The sequence below is a fragment of the Talpa europaea genome (genome assembly GCF_964194135.1).
Source record: "Talpa europaea genome assembly, chromosome: 2".
Classification (NCBI taxonomy): domain Eukaryota; kingdom Metazoa; phylum Chordata; class Mammalia; order Eulipotyphla; family Talpidae; genus Talpa; species Talpa europaea.
In genome coordinates, this window is record NC_140068.1 from 36,602,451 (window position 1) to 36,622,943 (window position 20,493).

Here is a 20,493-nt window from a genome sequence, read left to right on the forward strand (position 1 = left end):
CCCCATAATTTTTATTTTGATTACATGGTAAATAATTTTTGGATATGTAGGATTAATTAAAAATATTAAAATAAATTTCTGTTTCTTTTTTACTTTTTTTAATGTGGCTACTGAAAAAAATGAATTAAATATCTATTGTGTTAAATTTCATTGAATAATGCTAGACTATATGTTAGGACAGAAACAGATACTAGACAGATAAGAAAGCTCATGTTAGAAGAGAGAAGAGGACCTAGGTTGGGCTATCACATAGAAGACAAAGTTGCATATATTTATTTTAAGAGGACACTATCAGCAGATTCAAATGGTAGACAGGTGCCAAGACAAGTGAATGACAGTAAAAATGAGTTATTGAGTTTTTGCCTAGGTAAAGAATGGACAGGGTAGAGACATGATCACTGGTGAGGCAAGTAAGCAGATGGCTACTCTTTCAAGAAACAGCAAAGAGAAGGAAAGCAACAGAGCAACCTTGAAAGGTATGCAGGTTTGAGGTGATTTCAGCATAAAAGATATCTGGAAATAGAGACAAACTACAGGGGAGGAGAAGAGAGTAAGATCAAAACAAGGGTGGGAAGAGCATTAGGGACCATGGTGATAGTTCATGGGTGAATGGGTGGTGGGAATTTTATGGGGACTATAACCAAGATGAAAATGCATGCATTGTACAAAAATGAAAGATGATGTTAAAATATATTAGAAATTTAATTAATTAAAATTTTAAAAATATATCTGGAAAAGTAACAAAAAGGCAGAAAACAGAGGAAATAATGGGTTACTCATAATCTATGACTGGGGTTTCTCTAGTTATTGCTGCAAGAGAAATTAAAAGCTGAAGTTATTAAGAAAAAGAGTAAGTGGGGCCTCCCTGGTGGTGCAAGGGGTTAAGATGCAACCTATGAAGCTCTCCACAGCCTCTGTAGCACGAGTTCCCGGACAGCCAGGGAACAACCCACATGGCGCAGCAGACCTCTCCTATCTCGCCTGCTGCTCCCCTCGGCAGTGTGTTCATCAGTCTGCCTGTTCTGTTCCCTGCTCTGTCTCTGGTGAATCCTCTCATCCTCCCACGCATCTGGCCTGTACCCCAGTTCTTGTATAAATAAATAAATCTTTTAAAAAAATGTAAGTGATGGATTATTTTATGTTTATATTTATATTAGGAGGTAACAAAAGAAGTCATTTATGCATTTTATTTGTCTTGAAGGGGGAAAAAGGATTATTGAGAAATTGTTATGTAGAGAAGAAAAGAAGTCAGAGGAAGAACCTGAACCATGCTTCATCCCTGGCTTTGGTCTGCTCTTTGGTAATATTTTAGATTTTTTTTGGTCACATTTCCTCTCATGACACTGGTAGCTTTAGTAGTGGTTCTAGGATTATGAAAATGATTCATTCAAATTATTGCAAAAGAAAAAATAGTATGTTATGATTTTTCTATGTAAATTTTGTTTTTAAAACATAATTCCAAAATCCAAAGTCTGCTTCATCAAGAAGAGAATACCAGGTTCTATTCACTGATAAATACTGATTTCAACCCATGTGAATCCTCAGGTACAAGGTACCACATGTATAGACCTAATAGGTGCTCTCAATGTGTCTTACTTTGAATGACCTCTTGTTCCAAGCCGCCTTGTTGTTAAGAGAGGAAATTTCTGGCGAATTGTCTGAAAAAAAGAGACAATTATTTTAGTTTTTAAAAAGAGTGTGGGTCTAGTGCAAGTCACTTGCAACTAATTAATTCTAGGAAGTAAAATGTTGAACTTTGAGTAAATATTTAGTCTGGAAAAAATAATACCATTCACATATTGCTAAGCAATAATACAACATCAGGAGAGGCAGGAAGGAACTTTTTTTTTTTAAAGATTTATTTATTTATACAAGCACTGGGTACAGTCAGAAGCACGAGAGGGTGAGAGAATTCACCAGAGCCAGAGCGGGGATCAGAACAGGGATCAGAACAGGCAGACCGATGAAATACACTGCTGAGGGGAGAAGCGGGCATGGCAGGAGAGGTCTGCGTGCCATGCGGGACCCTCCCCTGCATCTGGGGATTGAAACGGTGCTGCAGAGGCTGTGGGCAGCTTCACAGCTCAGCACTCAACCGCTGCACCACCAGGGGAGGCCCAGGAAGGAACATTTTTTGATGAGGTTGTCTACTACCTTTATCTCAATTTCCAAAGAAGATCATACTAACACCTGTTTTTGCTTGATGTTACTACCAAAGCAGTTCTTGCTTTATTTATATACTTAGTGGGAAGATTTAGATTTCTTTATAATAAACCAGAGATTTACCCACAATTAAATATCTGGCCCAGTCTCACCTGGGAAACATGAATCTCCCTTTGTATTACTGGATCTCAACAGCAGTTTTTAGAAAGTGTTTTCTTTTCTATGCACTTTTCTCTAATTAGCAAAAATTAGTGTATGATTAAAGAACAAAAAAAATGTCTTCTATATAAAACAGGAATTTTAACTAGAATTATAACAGATCCATTCATGATCTCTGAAGGGCTCTATCAGGTAAGTTTTTGTGTATGTCGATTTCTCAGGAATTGTTTCAATAGTTTTACTTTTTTTTTAAATCAAATTCTCAAAGTGTTTCATGACTCCCCAATAGCTAAGGATTTCTGACATAAGGTGGACTCAGAACAGTAATACTAAATGGACCTTAGAAGTTGTCTTATCCAATCTCCTCATTTTATAGAATGAGTGAACTGAGAATTGAGGTTAATTGACCTTCAGAAAGTCTCACAACAAATTAGTCACAATCTAGGCAAGAACCTAAATCACTGAATCACCACACATACCACACTGTCTCCTATAAACAGATAGTTTTTCAATTAGTTAATAGATTATTTTTAAAATCTGGAAAGTTGGGGCATAGTATTCATTATTTTCTGGATGATGAGTCCCTCTACAGGTTAGAATTTGGATTTCAGTTTATCAGTTATGGGATGCAGTATTGGAGACCCATGTTTCCCATAGTTTTCCTAAGGCATCCTGGGTTCTTAAAAATAGAGCATGACAAAAATCTCAAAAACAAGACTTGCCCAAGACATTGACACTGCTTCATCATTCTCACAATGAGAGCAACATATTTAAGTCTACTAACATCAGTTCTATACATTCCCATCCTAAGCATACAGGTTGGGTAAAAAGGAATGTTTTTAAATCAGAGAAATTTAACCAACCCCAACAAAAATTCCTTAGATTTGGGGGTGTACACATTTTCAGCATGAAATGGAGAATCAGAACTACTGATGTAATGGAATAAAACCCTGTTAAAAACTCATATACTTGGGCTAGCTAAATGATAAACACAACCCCCAACTGCATCATCGAGATACTTGTCACCACCATTTTGTTTTTCTTCATAACACAGGACATAACACACTCTTCAGTGTGTTATTTCCCTCTTTGAAGGGAAATATCATGACTCAAATGGAGCTTCCTAATGGGTCATATTATATCTCCCGATGGCCAGGGTTCTAGCAGTCAAAATCAAAGCAAAATAAATTTCTAAATATTCTGTAAGAACACTTGCTCAGGTTAATTTGTTTCCATATGCCTATCTTACAAGGCTCTAGTTGTAAATAGTGTAACCAGTATGTCATTTACCTTTCCAAAGGTGGCTGCACAAGCTGGCTCCAATTTCTCTTTCCTGCAGAAATCTAAGTAGTGTGCATAAAGGATGCACCTTGGTAAGCAAACTCCTTCACATACAATGTAATTCTCTTCAAGCCTAAGTAAGAAAAAAAAAGGGTAAAATCTTTCATTTCTCCTTTCCTTTTCTCTTTTATTTTTTTCATGATGAAATGCTCATTTTGAAAACCTGATTACATACAAATGAGTTCATGAGTAAACTTCCTTTATTTGGGATATTATTAAAAATTGGATCATGTGGATTAATGTTGGTGCATTTTAAGTATCATGGCTAATGTAAAAATCACTCCTGCCTGGTCCACATCCCAAGTAATAGGTGTTACTTCTATGTAAATATTCACTGTTCATCATGGTCTGTTCTGTGATATAAAAAAAAATGGTGAAATTGACGATGATGGTTTTTTAAAGGAACATTCTCAACACTAAAACGTTGTTGAGTTTTAGGTTGACAATTGCGAACAATCTTATTTTATTTCACAAACTATTACAGTTCTGAGCCCTTGATAGTAATGGAAATATGGAGATGCTTTTATTTGCAAAAATCACATAAGCAAAGCATACTTCATTTGAGTCTGAAATGATACACTGAAGTGATACCCTACAACATTTTGCTGTGGTGAGTACTATAATTACCACAAATGTTGTATACTCCAAATTAAATGTAATTCTCTATAGTTGACTCTATATATGCCATAACTCCAACTGCATATTATAAATATCATTATATAAGCTCGAAAATTTAGAGATAATTCTATTTAGTTTGGATGCTGCATTGCATCCAAATGCAACATATATATGCAATAATACATATTTCAGTATTACAACTACTTGAACAGTAATCTAGAAATCAAAACATGTAGATGTTATTTCCAGTTTCCTAACAATTAAGTAAGTTATTTTTGGCTGAAATTTACTTATACCCACTTTACATAAGTAAAATTATATTATTATAATAAATTTATAATAATTATACAGGGAAATACAGAGTAGGCATTTAGATTAAAATTGGGTAAAACCCTTCATGATCTTCAATTCAGCATATTCCCAAGATGAATGAAATAAAAGCTACAGAAGGAGTTTCCTGAGCCAATAAAAGGAAAAGCACTAGATGCCCATTTTCCTATGAAGAAAAAAAAAAAAGGACCAAAATCTAGTAATTGTTGCATAACTAAAACCAAACGCCTAGTTGACAATGAAAACTGGAGTTATTCAACAAGATTTTTCACTTTGATTTCCAGTTCCCATTTCTTATATGCCCCCAAATCATCATAACCTTAAAGAAAAATTATCAAACATAAAACCAGGTTTTTAAAAATGTAACAGTCACTTTAAAGGTGAGAGTATGGAAAATTCAAATAAAAATGATAGTGTTTCATAGTTTCAAAAATATTAAAACCACTTATAAGAAACATTCAGTTTTTTAAAGATTATACTTCAATGGCATGCATATAATGCCCACTACTCATTTGCTACTTTGATACTCTTGTAGGCATTATCTTTGTCTTGTAGGCATTTTAATTCTGAGCATGGCATTTTTCACTTCTTTAATTGTAATCCTTGCATATTAATAAAACAAAAACTTCAGTTTATTTCCAATTCACTCAATTTGAACTGAAAAAAAAAATGGAAGGCATCATTCAAAGGAACTCCATAATATATTTGAAATCAAAACTCTTTTGTTCCAATTATCCTACCTAAAGAAAATAGTTGTACTCTAAATATTTCATATAATTAGTTAAATTATTTCCTGCTCTAGTGTATTCTTAATCAGCAAACATGACACCAACTTTAATAGCTCAACAACAACTTAAGAATCAAATCTGGTTTCTATTCCAAATATTTGAAAGTGCTCAAGTATATAAAAACAAAAATTTAGCATATGCAAATTGTAATTCAATGATTAAATAAATATCAAATTTACTAGTTTTTAGGAACTATTTTTATTGCATTTTTCTAAGGTTCAGATTATACTTTACATTTACATTTTATATTTATATTGCACAGATTATTTACTAATCTATAAATGAAAAGACCTTTTCATTTCTTTATTTATAATTAGGAATTTGGAAGGAATTTTATACACTAATTTCTTTGCACTATGTAGAGAGTTTAATGTTTTGTCTTTTACTTAAGATTTCATTTCCTTTTTAGAGCAATATTACAAATTGTTGTCTCTATATAGAAAGTCTACTGATAATGTCTTGTTTTTAAAAGATTTTCCACAAAATCCAATTTGTGATTTTTCACTATAATAAATCACATATGGCAAGTGAGGTGCTATAAAAATAGTTGAACATTTATTTAAGTTAATAGTGATATCTTGACTAATTTTTCTACGTATTCTAGTTCAAATACAGTTTATCTTTTAACTAATACATTATTTTTAATGTGTAATGTGCACACTTATGGGTAATGGTAATGTAAAGATCCTGCCTTTAAGGTGTTTTTAGGAATCGTGTTTTATAAACACAAAAACTACCAAATAACAAATATTTAAAAAAACAAATTAATTGCACATTAAGCAAATTTCATTAAAAACATAATTGTTTACATTTGAAGAAATTATAGTTTTAGTCAATAATGAGCAAAACATTGTGATTTTCATGGTAGTGCAGGCAATTTCCCATCAGTACCAAAATATACCTCTAACACAGATACACAGAGGGAAAAAAAATTGAGTTTCTAACTGACCCTTTAAACTTCCCCACAAAAGTTTGATGGAGAAGCAAACTGAAAAAAGCAGTTTTTGAAGACACTGACTTTTATAACTCAACAGGTGTTTAAGAGGAGCCGAGTGGGCAAGTCTTACCACTGCAACGTGAGCTGAGTCTGCTTCTTTTTATCCTTCATAATCTGCGTGATGGTTTTCTTCTGCGAGAGGTGCGAATCAGCTGCTTTGGCTTTACTGTCGTGACTGTCTGCATCATCTTCTTCAGAGGAAAAGCTACCATTGCTTAAACGCATTTCTGATTGCAAGTTGAAAAGAGGATTAAAAAAATCAGGATATAAAACCAACTAAGTAATCTCGAAATGTACCTTTTTGGATACAAATGGGGTACACATATAAAAAGGGCGATGGCGGAGTGGGGGAACAGAAATGGGGAAGAGTTATGAAAAAAAAATCGCTTAGCGTTAACAATCTAGTTGACAAACATTTTCTTGAACGTGAACAGCGTATACCCCATCTCTCTGTGTGAGAAGTGATGCTTATTTTTATCACTGGTTGCCCTCCTTAGAACATTCGCGCTACAAATTACATCCTGAGAGGGGCAGAGCACTCACCAGATTTAACTCCCACCCGCAGCTCCGGATCTTCACTTCTCTCCGCGCTGCCCAGCGCGCCCCCAGGCTGAGTTTCAGGCACCAGGTAGGCCCGCTCCTCGGGGTAGACGAGCAAGCCCCTGCCCAGGAGCTGTACACAGCACTCCTCCTGGACTTCGGGGGAAACTTGGGACGAAGGCTGAGCCTGCAGGAAAGCGTCTTCTAGCTCCGGAACCTTGGACATCCTGCTGGCCGACGGAGACCAGGGCACCCGCCGCTCGGCGGGCTCCCAGCTGAGCCCCGAGCCCGGGGCGGGGCGAGGAGGGGCGGGGCGGGGGGCCCTGGGGCGGAGGCTGCAGGTTCCGATGCCCCGCGGCGTCGCGGAGACTGCAGCCGGCGCACAGGTACAGCTCTAGCGGCGCCAGGTAAGGGGGGGGGGAATGTGGAGGCAGGACCCTTTTCCACCTGTCCGTCTGCCGGGCTGATGCTCACCTGTCTTGCCTGTCTCCTCCGGAGCGACAGAGCGCCGGTCCCCACACCTCTTTCCTCCCTCACAGCTTGCGGTGGACCCGTGGACACATTTCATACAGCAACTCCCAGAAAGATCTGAGCGGGCTCCGCTCTGATTTCCTTCGGAAGAGCAGCTACAACTGCCTCCGTCCCTACAACCTGGAGACGCGAATGACGCTTGCGGCCGAACAGCCTTGATTCTGTTCACCTGGGCCAAGGGAAGGGAGGCCCCCAGAGCATTCTTTGCTCAGTCTTTGTACGCAGGGCTGATTTATTATTTCTGGAGTAGTCCTACGGGGTGCTGAGGGCTGTACTTAGTGACCTGTGGACAGACGCCATTGTATCACACACTTGTCCAGAGTGCCCGGCTCCTGGGCTCACCAGCACCCAGGATGCCGGATCTCACGCCGTTTTGTATCGGGGCTGCTCTGTAACAGGGGCACTAACTGGCCCAGAACTAGAAAAAAAGTTATGCGTTCTCTGCGATTTAGTGTTTGGTGACTTAAACGCGTGCGGCAGGCCTGACGATCCCTCATCTCTTATACTGGGAAAGAGCCGTGTACAATTGTTGAAATGAAAAATAAAATCACAATTTACAAAATAGCGAGAGAGTCCTCTGCATTGAAAATCATAGCCTGTGCTCTCTTCAAAAAGAAGTTAGGAGAGACTTGGAGTCAGCGTTGCCTAGCTGCAGACTGACACACAATCTCTCCTTCCATGTTCTTTTAACAAAAAAGCCATGTGATTACTGCTATGCCTAACGCTCTGGGGGGTGGAAGGGGAGAGGGAAGAGGAGGGGATTTGGATACTGTTAGCCTTATTTGGAACATTGTTAAGAGAAATCACCCCTTAACTTGAATTTAGAATTAGACTACATAGCATGGAAATTTAACATAGAACAACGACAACAAAAATGGCCCCCTATGTGGTAGGAAGGTAATGAAATTATGAATTATGGGGAACTGTAATACAGTCTAAGAGCATTACCTTGCCTAAACAGCCAGGATTAATGGTGTGTTTGAACCTTATCCACTCTTTAGTACCATTATGGAAAAGCCATCACCTCTCAAGTTTCTCTTTACCTGGTACCTCCAGAAGTTGGGTCCAATTAGGACCACCCATCCATCCAAGCAATCAAAGATATGCTACCACCTCCCACAACCTTGTCTATCAACCGTCTCTTCCCAGTTTTCAAAAGCCTCAGAGCTTTCTCAGTCCTTAGGGCTTTGCTCTTCAATACTAAAATTTAGAATGTTCCTCCTTTACAGAGACACCCTCAGACTCATAGTGATTAACTATGAATATGCTCATAATTACATACACACACAAAACTCAACCTACTTATATCACAAATTCAGAAGAAAAGCATTCAGGAAAATAGTGGGATTTCTTTTTGAATTTTTAAAAATACTAAACACTTGCTATCCAGTTTGATTGATTGATTGTGTGTGTGTGTGTGTGTGTAAGTCATATAGACACTAAGTAAATATCTGGCAATTATCCAGCTTACATGATCAATGAAAATACAAAGATCATTTAATGCTCTTTTTGCCTTTATTTTAGATAAACTATCTTCTTAACAAAATATCTAAGTTCTTTGTGCTTCTGGTCAGAAATCAAAATTAAATGGATCTGTAACAAAGAAATTAAATGAATAATCAAAAACTTACAACATAAAAAAGTCCAGAATAAGAGGTTTCACTGGTGAATATTCAAACAATTACTATTTGAGGAATTAATGGCAATACTTCTAAAATGAATAAAGCAGTGCTCAAAAAGAGTGGGGATGGCAGAAATTGTCATTATCCTAAATTGTCCTTTGTGGTTATTATAATTAATTCGAGCATATACACCCAAAGTTTTAAAGACAAAATAGTTATGAGTCATAAGAATCCAGGCAGGAAAATAATAACAAGAAGAAATTTTCAAAAACAGTGATTAACATTTTTTTAAATATTCTCTTCAAGAAATCACTATGGTTATTGAACACACAATTGCTAGACAATTTTATGAATAATCACTACATCTTTGATCACCATTGTTCCAAAGTTAAAGCTGTGTCTTACACCTCAGACAGGGACTTAATTTTGAATGACAATCTAGAGGTAGTAACTCAAGCTTGAGGCACAAGTGTCTCCATTGAGAGAAAGCTGCTGAATCTAGTTCCTGATTTTAAATATTCATTAAATTTTTCCTAGGGCTATGATGTTAGACTTTCTTGCCTTGTAACTCTTCAAAATAGAAACCCTAATGAATCACCCATCTATGTTAATTTGTGTTTATATTTACTTGATACATTGTTCAGTAATCTAAAAAGCAGGATAGAAAATATATAGATACTTATTACATCACTCTTTTTATTTATACAAAAATCATTTCAAAATAAAAGTTTAAAAACATTAAAGTTTTATCTTTGGCTAAGTTGACCTAAAGTTGTTTGTAAATGGAAGGTATTTAAATATTATAGTTCTAGGGGAATATGTATGCACATCAAAATGTTAAAAGCTTGAAAAATGTTTTTATTATGTTACTGTTACAAATAGAGTGCATGTAAATATTTTAATATTCATTTCCTTAATTAAAATAAAATCACTGTTTATTGAAAATTACTTTGTTCAACCTTAATACTCAGCATCTCCACTAAACTTTATCCTTCACATATAAGTAACCACTTACCTCTCCATTTTCAATAAAAGATAATCTAATGGACTTTTTGAGATTAATATAAAATTAATTGTATGTTCACAACAGTGAAAACAATAGATTAGGTTAATCCATGTACAAAAGTAAATAATGGACTGCTTTATTTGTTATCTGAGAAATGTTTCTTATATAGTGTAGTAAAAAGTGTACATAGTAAATAACAAAAATATTACTTACAAATCAAAATAAATATTAAATATGTATATTAAACCATCGATAGTATTTGGTAGCTGCCTACTAAATAATTGGTATAAAAAATGAATGGAAGAAGCATATCTAACAGACTCCAGTATGATAAGTACTGTAATGGTGGCATGCACAAAGTGCTCCAGGAGCACTGAGGTGAGAGTGACCAGCTCAGGCAAGGCAGCCTTGTCCAAGGAGGGCAGACCAACAGCTCCACAGATAATATAACTTTCTTGTTGCATTCACAGGGGGAAGGCAGGCTAGAAGTACAGAAGTGCACATCTGGTTGGAGGACCACCTAATTGGAGGATAAGGAGAACCTACTTGGAGCATCATGAGACCTGAATAATCATGAGTTGAGGTCAGATCCTAAGGGATCTAGTTCAAGCTAAGAAATGTATAATTTATTTTAACTTATGGTAATGAATCATTGAGGTGGATAGGAAGTCTAAAGAATGAGTGGATTGCAGGAGAGGAAAGTTAATGTTTTTAAACTTTTATTTTGAAATGATTTTTGTATAAATAAAAAGAGTGATGTAATAAGTATCTATATATTTTCTATCCTGCTTTTTAGATTACTGAACAATGTATCAAGTAAATATAAACACAAATTGCAGGAGAGGAAGACCACATGATAAAACATAGGTTTCAGCTAGGGCATGGACAGTATATAGAAAAGAAAGAGTGACTTGGGGAAAGACTGGGAAGCATACATGGTGATTGTGATCAATTTTTGCAATATTGTTTCCTAATAATTCCTACATTCTCCATGCATGCCTTTGGATATCCCTTATATGTGGACTCTGAACTTGAGGACGCAAGCAGAGTCTTGCAAAGCATTTATGCACTGGGGCATCTCTTCTCTTTTGCTGATGCTGGAAACCTTAAGACCACTGACTGCTATGAAGCCAAGACCACAAGGCAAGCATGCTGGAAACATGACAAACCAACTGACAGCCAGAATTAACCAATAAGTACAACCAACTGCCAGATATGTGAGTAGTGTAAATAAAGGCACTCTAAAACAACTGGTCTCCAGGTGCCTTGCCACTTGAATACAGATTCATGAATGAGTCTTCGTGAATCCCAGTCCAACTGAGTTCCAAGTAGATTGCTGACTCAATGAAATGTGCACAAATAAATGATTGTGATTTCCATTCACTGAAATTTGGGATTGTTTGTTACAGCAAAAACTAACTGATACACTAATGGATTGGTGATAGCTTTACATATCACAAGAAGTTGGCTGAACTTGTAGAGACATCAGAGTGGCTGTAGCTAGTGGAAAGGCAGTTTGGAGAGTGAGTGTGGAGCAATATTTTATTTTATTTTTTTGATGGGGCATTTGTTTATCTGAGATGGGGAGGGATAGAAGTTAAAAGTGAAGGATATTTTGAATAATAAAACTTACCTCCAAGGATTCAGACAAAGATCAAATACAATATACATTAAAATACTAAATAAAAAATGTTACTTTATAAATTTATGTGTAGATAAGTAGATTATACATATTTTATTTTCTATTTGACTTTTTTTTTAAAGATTTATTTATTTATTTATACAAGCACTGGGTACAGTCAGAAGCGTGGGAGGGTGAGAGAATTCACCAGACCCAGAGCGAGGAGCAGAACAGGCAGACTGACGAAACACACTGCTGAGGGGAGCAGTGGGCGCGGCAAGAGAGGTCTGCACACCGTGAGGGACCCTCGCCGGAACCAGCGCAGCCTCGCAGCCCAGCGCTCAACCGCTGCGTCACCAGGGGAGGTCCTCTGTTTGACTTTTATGAAATTTCACAGAGATATACCCACACATTCCACTTGGCCGAGAAACAATGTGTGGTACCCCAGGATACGCTAAAACAGCTACTTAAATTTCCTGTCTATCACCTCTGTAAGATTCGTAGGCATCTCTCTTCTACTGCACCTCCAGAGAATTCTGTAGTTGCTTTTATAAAAAGAAATATTCATAATGAGATACAGTCTATGGGTATTAAAAAAAGATAAGGTATTCCAAGTGTGAACACTGACTCAAATAAATTCGGCAAAACAAACTTTTTCTTTTTCAACCCTTTAGTTACAGTATAATATTTTCCACATATTTTCTTAGTGGCTACTAGGTAATAACTGATGCTATAAGATAAGCTGTTTTATTAAAGATTTATTTTCCAAAGATAATGTGTAGGCTACAAAGTGAAAATAAATTGCTTCATGTTAAACCAGTGTTCATTTGTGAGAAATGGGGAAAAGCAGGAAGGAGAAAGGTTTTCAGTTCTAATATTCCATCATAACTAGGCAAATAATTGAAATGAAAAGAATTTTATTGTAACTATGGATTTTTAGTTGTTTCCTCTACTGTCATAGACAATATAGAAAGAATTGGAGCATCTAAAATTTAAGAAAGTATACATGCTTTATTATAACTTTGTCCTGAATTTTCTGTAATCAATAGCTGACTCCAAAACTGTATTTCTTCTCAGTGTGCTTCTGTATATCATAGCTCAGTTGTGAATTATTCTCAAAATATTTCCTTTATCTAGAACCCCTACTCCATGTATATTGAAATATAGCTTTATTTTCCCCAATTTCCAATGTTTTGTATCTTATAAAATCACATGTGAATATGTTGATTATAATCATTTGTTGCATATAAAATTTGACTAATAACCATTAATAATTTTGATGAAATATATTGCTTTTTAACTGTATTATTAAAATCAATAACTCTTTTCAGAACTCATGTAATCTAAAGCTAAAACAATTAGTTTTGATTAAATCACTAGTTTTTTAACTTGTCACTTAGTGAAATGAATAACTGTACCGACGAGCTCCAGCCTGTGTTATGAGTGTGTATGCAGTGAATTTATTCCTCGTTCCTCATTCAATTGGAAAGCTTTTGAGCCCAATATATCATCTTTACTGAACAATTTATCAATTGGAGAAGCTGAGTAAATGCTACTCTTTCCATATCCTATTGATTTGGGGTGCCAGTAGAGCATAAATAACAATAGAATAATGTAATAAGTAAACAATTGATCAAAAGGGAAGGTGTTTGGTTCTATCTGATGCTACAATTAAAATGGTACTTCTTGAAGTTGGACCATCTGCATCAGAATTAACCCCAAGTCCATGTGAAATTATGTAGTTTCCTTCCTCAAAATTAGAGAATTATTAGATGAAATGGATTGTATCAATATAGTGTCATATTTTATAAATTTCTCACATCAAGACAAAAACTTGGCCTTTAGAAATGTAGGGATGATGAAGCGACCAAGCCTAAATCATAGCCCAAGGATGCATTCAGCAGGATTACAATTTAGTATTGGCTAAGTAAGAAAGGCACTGTGGAGGAGGAGAGAATTTGGAGGACAGATTGAGGAATGATTGTTGTCACAATCTCTTGGTAGTTTCAGCAGCTCTTTCCTGGTTTTTCATAAATGACATGTGTGGACAATTGGGCAAATAGATGATGTTGGTTATAGAGAGGTCAGCAGGACTCTGGACAGCCCAAAAGAGATAGCGGGGATCAATCCCACCCCTTAGAGACACCCCGTTGGGTCTCTGCTCCAGGAAATACTCATCTCCCTTGTTGTTAGTGTGTTCATCACAACATGCTCTTAGCAATATGCGGGCATTGACTTTGTCTCTGTTTTGAGAGCACGGGTGTTATACTAAGAAGTTGAAATGTCATTCTTCAGCTCTTTGTGAAAAACGGCTTGGGGTAGTTTCCTTATTTCCACTGTTAGTTAATTAATATCATTAAATGGATATACTATCACACAAAATATTTTTCCTTGGTTACTATGTTATTTATGTTTGAGTGAAATAAATAAGTTAATAATTATTATAGCAGGAAACAAGTACAGTTCATTGTATGGTCTTTTTCTTTAGCCACTCAAGGGAATTATTACTTCACATTAAAATGAAAAATAATAAACATAATGTAAGAAAATGCAAAATATATAGACAATTAATCAAACTCTATCTTTAAATTAAAATTATTTGTTGATTATGTTGGATCTTTTTAAAAGCATCATGCATTCCAGGTTAAAAAAATTAAAGGTGCATGGGAGGAGTCAATAATAGATGGATATGTCAAAAGTGACTTTGATATTAATTTTTATAAAACCAAAAATAGCTAAAAACATCAAATGATTAATATTTTAAATAAAATACTTATTAATTATTTTCCTAAATCTGTAGTATTAAACATGTGCATTTCCATATGTAAATAAGCAAAGTTTTTTCAGTTTTAGCAATGGGGATCTTTCAGCATTAATTATATGCATCAAAATAAATCAGAAAATATATAACTCTGAAAATAATATATCAACTTAAAAAAAGTGGCATGCAGTACTAAAAGTAAATTACAGTAACATTTTACACTATCATAGAAAGCAAATAATTACATATGATTGATTATACATTTGGGGTTGATATATTTGTAATTTCTGTTTACTCAAGTCTCCAGAAATGGACTCAATGACAAGTAGGACTACATAAAATCAGATGTAAAAGCAAAGTGCATATTAAGTCTACTCACAAACTTACAGAAAATGTGAACTAAGCTTCAATTTTATGAACTGAATAAAAAACCACTTCACCCTCACAGTATAGCTATTAGAGTTACTAATGTATAACTTAAATCATATCAAAAATGTGGTTGATTCTAACTATGAGTTAATTTTGAAGGGAGACATAAAAATCAATTGATCCCTCCAGGGATACTAGGTAAATGATCAAAGTCATTCTATGACTTGCTGGCAGGCCATGTAAGAAAAATTAAACTAATGGAAAATTCTCCAGCAACTAGTTTCCGTTAAACATATGGATTGCTGACCGCCTTCAGTATTCACTTAGTGTTAGAAATAAGAGGATAGAGGAAGATCATTAAAAAAGGAAATTGCAATCATTGAGACAGGAAGTGATTAAGACAAAAAGAATAATTTCAGTAGAGCCAGGGTCATGGTAAGGATAATTTCTGGTCTGACCCTGTTCTGGTATATTGATAATTGCACTCCTATAGAGAGAAAAAGTAATTTCACAGTGCCAACAATAGTCATATATTAGACTGCCAATTATTTCATCATCCACTTTGATGTGCTTGAATCCAAATGATTTAAACTAGAAAAATGGATACTTATGAATATTTGCAGAAATCTGAATGTGTGTCAGAAAAAGAAATTCTGAATTTAATACAAAAGTTAAGATTGTAAAGTGATCTTTTTTTCAAATTCGTGAACTTCCATTGTTTTAAGATTCATTGCACAAGAGGATGGAAGGATGTTATGCTTTCACTGTTTCATTCAGTGAACAGTGGGAATGAAGTCCTCTTTGCATATGTTGCTTTGTGGGAAATCTTGTAGGATGTGATCCTCTCTCCCTGTCGGTAATGCACTTTAACTCTCGCAGTGAGAGGACATCCAGGCTTGCTGAGAAAGCAGGCTGCCTATCCTCCTCCAACAAAATGATCTCTACATGACAGATTGATGATATCCAAAGAGATCTGAAACACACATTCATCTGTGTGCGGTTCTAAGTCCATCCAGGAGGAAAATAAGAAATGCCACTGAAAAACTGGATCTTGGGAGAAAAAGAAATGGGAAAAAACCCTCAAACCTAAGCATTTGATATATATCTAAATGCAATTTTAAGACCCAGAGAAAATAACCAAGATAAACAGAAAGGAGTAGAATTTGGCATGACTGAAAAAACACATGATAGAACAAGAGAATATTGAATCCTATGCCTAGAAGAGAGGGCAAGAGACTCAGGTCAGGAATCAAAGAAAAATTACAAAGCATTTGTCAATATTTATAACCATAAATACTCAATATATTTCTCATAATTGGTTTTCAATATTCATTATTCATTCACTATAATCCAAATGAACTTATTTAATTTAATAATAATACATTATTTATTCAAAACTTATTATGTGCTGGGTACTATGTTATCCATTTTATCCTTATTGCTTCTATGAAATAGGTGCAAATATAATGTTTTTACAGAAGAAGCTCAGACTAAAAAATGTAAGTGGTCTATCCAAGGTTAGGAAATGAGGAACCAAGATTGAACCCAGCCCTTGATTTAAAGATTCATATTCTTAACAAAAATGAAGAATATCATATTCTTACGAATAAAGTGCCAAGTTTATTACACTTCCCAAATATAGGTGTATTTCATACTTGCTTGGACCAGTGGCTTTAAGCCCTGTTAACCCACATCCCCACAGCTCCATTTAACACAAATATTGTGTGATATTCTCTTTACTATACCAAAAGAAATCCATAGATACCTATATACATAGGTTTAATTAATGTAATATACTGACTCTGATATAAACAGTAAACTAAGAAAAGTAATTAATAATAAATAATATACATTTCAGGGGACAGATGCTTAGGCGTGACTACAATGAAATACCTTGTTAAGTTTGCTTTTAAGATGTTTGCATCTAAATGCAGAATCACCAGGAATGAAGAAATTACATTCATACATGCAGAATAATATTGGTGTGCTGTTGGCAGGGGGGAGGAGGTTGGGGAGCAGGACTCAAATACATGAAAAGTATTCCATTGGTGATATGATTTTCTGAAATAGTGAACAACTTTTGTTAAAGTTCCATACATAATATAACCTTTCCTCAGCTTATACAGTGGCTGAATTCCTAGAGAAATCGTTAAATGTTACAACCACACCAAAAACATTTTTGTGTTTACATGTAAGATGAGTAAGCTTCTGCTCTTGTAGAATTATCCACAGCTATCTCTTTTATATATGATAAATACCAAATATACCGCATGTATGGGTCAACTAGAAACTTAAACTTAGTAGAAAGCCTAAAGGAAATGATACTAGCCAGTAATGTTATCAGTAAACAAATATTTATTTAGTAAGTAATATGTGCCCTCTAAGGTTTTGTATGTTGCTATTATGAAAGAATTAACTTACTCAGCCCTGTCCAAATGAAGTATACACTCTACTAAATCATGAAGTGAAATATGCAAAAGAGAAGAGAGAATCAGAATCAGATAATTGGATGTCAGAGGCAGGTTGGTTTGTTAAACTCTCATTTAAAGTTATGAAGACCATTTACGTACAAAGTTTAGATTAATTCTGAGAAGAGGTTTAGAGGTATTTATCTGAATCTTGGTAGAAGATGTTCTATGAATTTTGCAAAAATCCCATAAGGAGGATGATATCTGATTCAATAGAGCAACAGATCAGAATTTCCACAATGAAGTTTAATACTGTTGATACAGTGCAAATAAAGGATGTTAAATATTCATTTTTAACTCACATGATCAACTATTTTGATAATTATTATTAGCCTCCAGAATTATTTCACCTTTGGGGGAAAAAGGAAAGCATGATATTTTTCTAAGGAGTCTTGACCTGATAAATGAATCGGGCCTGCGGAATGAAGGAAAAAGGATGAGTCTTCTAAAGGGGTAATCAAAGGTGATAGGCTCAGAAACAGGAATTATTTGAAGTTTATTGAAAATCCCCACAATTTGAACTGTCTTGTTACTCAAGGTAGGTGCTACTGATAGCCATACAGTTAAATATTGGAAGTATGGCTCCAGTGTTAGTAAGGACAGAGAGAGTCATTCCCAATCTGCAACATTATTTCTTCTAGCTTATGAAGTAGGAAGATTGGGAAAAGTCCTACATTTGTTCAGAGCCCAAATATGGAGAATTAGGACTTTGGAAAGGCTGATTGAAAGACTCCACATGTTTAAATTTCTTAAGTATGTGGCAATCTCTCTTCCAAAGTCCTGGGTTTTTTTTTATAATAATGGCAAAAACTGGGAAGTCTTTAGTTCTGTATTAAGAATCATTTCTCTGACTTGTCTAAAGTACAATTGAGCTGATTTGCTAAATTAAATCAGAAGTAGGCATAATCTCCCCATTCTATTTTATTTCTTTTAATGAGAAGAGAATGGTCTCAGCTCAGTCTATTAACAAATAGTGAATTGAAGGTAACCTTGTCAATCTAACATCAAAAGATAAATCTGAGTTTTCTCTGAAAACAATTTTAAGCCTTTTACAATAATCATGAACAGGTTCATCAAGCTTTTGTGTATAAGTCTGAATTTTATTCCAAACAATAGGCTAGGAAATGCCATGAAATGATCTAATAAAGATTGCCCACCAGTTTTATTGGCCTCTCCCCAAACATGAGGGTTTTGTTTATCTAAATACTTTTCAGGATTTTCCATCCGGCAAGTCTCATCCAATGTTTGGCTTGATCTTCACCAATAGGCATGCGAGTTAATCCATACACATCAGAAAAACCTTGTTGATAAGCTTGTATTATAATGTTAAATTTTTCAGCAAATTTATGAAGGCCATCAACTATTTTAGGAAAACTCCTTGTTTATAGACCACAATTTGTCCTTACTCAAGGAACAGAATAGATCTGAGGTTTGTCTGGATTTTCGAAAGTTTTAAGTTTATAAGGGCAGCTTATATTGAATTGTGAGGATGTAAGCTCAACATAAAATACAAGTTCAGCAGGGAAGTAAATGATGTAGGCTGAGGTTCTGGAAGAAAGATGAGCAAACCAGAAAGGGAGAACAAAGACTTCTCTGGAGGTGGAGCCTGACCCGTTGCTGAGCTTGAGGTACAGCTGTTGGGAATCTAGAGGCAAGAGAGGAGGTACAGGAGAGGTACGTACATTTTTAAAGACTTTTTAAAAAGTCTCTTCAGGAACTTATTTCCTTTTTTTAGTTTTTAATCACCATGAGAAAAATTAATGTTACAGCACGTTGGTGATTGGTTTGGGAAAAAGCTGGAGACAGAGAAGTGATCTAGAGGGACTGATACAATCCTCTAGACATAAGGTAATATGGACCTCAGACCTTACTCTGTATTGAGTCAATGATTTGTTCTCTTGTCTGTTGATAATGTTGAAAATGATCTCTTCCTTAATATTGACTCAACCCAAAACTAAGGTTATTATTCTGTTACTTGTGACTACCCTATTATAAAGATCTTTAAAAGTTCCTTAACACATGGGAGGTGCTCGGTACACATTAATCACTATGATTATGAATTGTGCTTTATATCTTAAAAATCAGGTACTTTCAATTCTTTCACTAACTGGATATCATTGTTTAGATTGACCAGTAGGTGGGGATGTTGAACAACAATATTTTCCTTTAATTATAATAGCGATTGAGCAGCCACTGGTGCCAGGTGCTAACTAAGATGTTTTCCATACTTGGAATTATTTAATCCTCCCAGAAGTCATGGGAAGTCAGTATTATTAATCTTAGTTTGCAGATAAGGGAACTGAGAAATTACATTACTTGACTAGGTTCATTCAATTACTAAGTGGTAAAGACAGAATTTTAAATCAGCATTGGTGATTCTCCTGTTTTGTTTCTCATCTGCCTACTAAGATACCAAAATTCATTTACTGAGAAACTAACTTAAACCTGTTCACTGTTGGTCATGTGTCAATTTAATTGATGACCTATGTTTTGTCTTAGGAGTCAATTTTGACTACAGAACCGATTAGTAAGTGAACCTAGCAAATGCTTTCTCACCCAGTATCAAAACCATAACAATTCAATTGCAAAATAAATGAGCTTCAGACTCATTGTAAGATTTTGTTGTCATCAGTGGGACCTGTCAGTTTAACAACTAAACAATGTTATTTTTTTTTTCTGACTTTTCCATGAAGTTCTCTTCTTGGGCTAATAATTTTGACCTAAATGGAACACTATTCTCTGCAATACTTTAGGGAATAACCACGGAGAGAGGTTTGGGAAGATAGGATACAGTGTTAGAAAACATTCCATTTATATGTTTAGCAGAATTTATAAAGAACCCCTTCAAATCAATAAGAAAAAAAGTGATAAATCTCACTTTGGGATATGTACTTCTTTAAAGACATCTCCCTGTAGCTCTCTCTAGGCTGAATAAAAGGCTGAGAAGTGAGAGCACTGGGAAGTGGGGGGGAGCAGAGAGGGGTAATAAATCTTACTTAGTTTAACCCAGTGTTTCCAATTTTTATTTAGATAAAAAATCCTTTTATCAAAGAACAACTATTAACATCTTAAGTAAGTTTGGAAAACATTGACCTGGAGTTGTTACTCTCTTTTCTCTTCCTCTGGTAGCTCACAGAAAATTCTCTGTCAGATTTTCCTACCACCTAAATAAGGAAGTC

The 20,493-nt window shown here is 35.2% G+C and overlaps 1 protein-coding gene across 1 annotated transcript in view; it reads right to left on the reverse strand.

Moving 5' to 3' along the window:
• The window catches only part of RFX6 (regulatory factor X6), a gene marked incomplete at both ends in the record, with an annotated part of 49,293 nt that extends 42,131 nt beyond the window's left edge, over positions 1 to 7,162 (reverse strand). Inside the window, 4 exons of the mRNA XM_084259546.1 lie at positions 1,597 to 1,658; positions 3,613 to 3,736; positions 6,467 to 6,623; positions 6,940 to 7,162. Of these exons, the coding sequence (XP_084115672.1) occupies positions 1,597 to 1,658; positions 3,613 to 3,736; positions 6,467 to 6,623; positions 6,940 to 7,162 (566 nt within the window). The remainder of the gene's footprint in view (positions 1 to 1,596; positions 1,659 to 3,612; positions 3,737 to 6,466; positions 6,624 to 6,939) is intronic.
• Between the last annotated feature and the right edge of the window lie 13,331 nt (positions 7,163 to 20,493).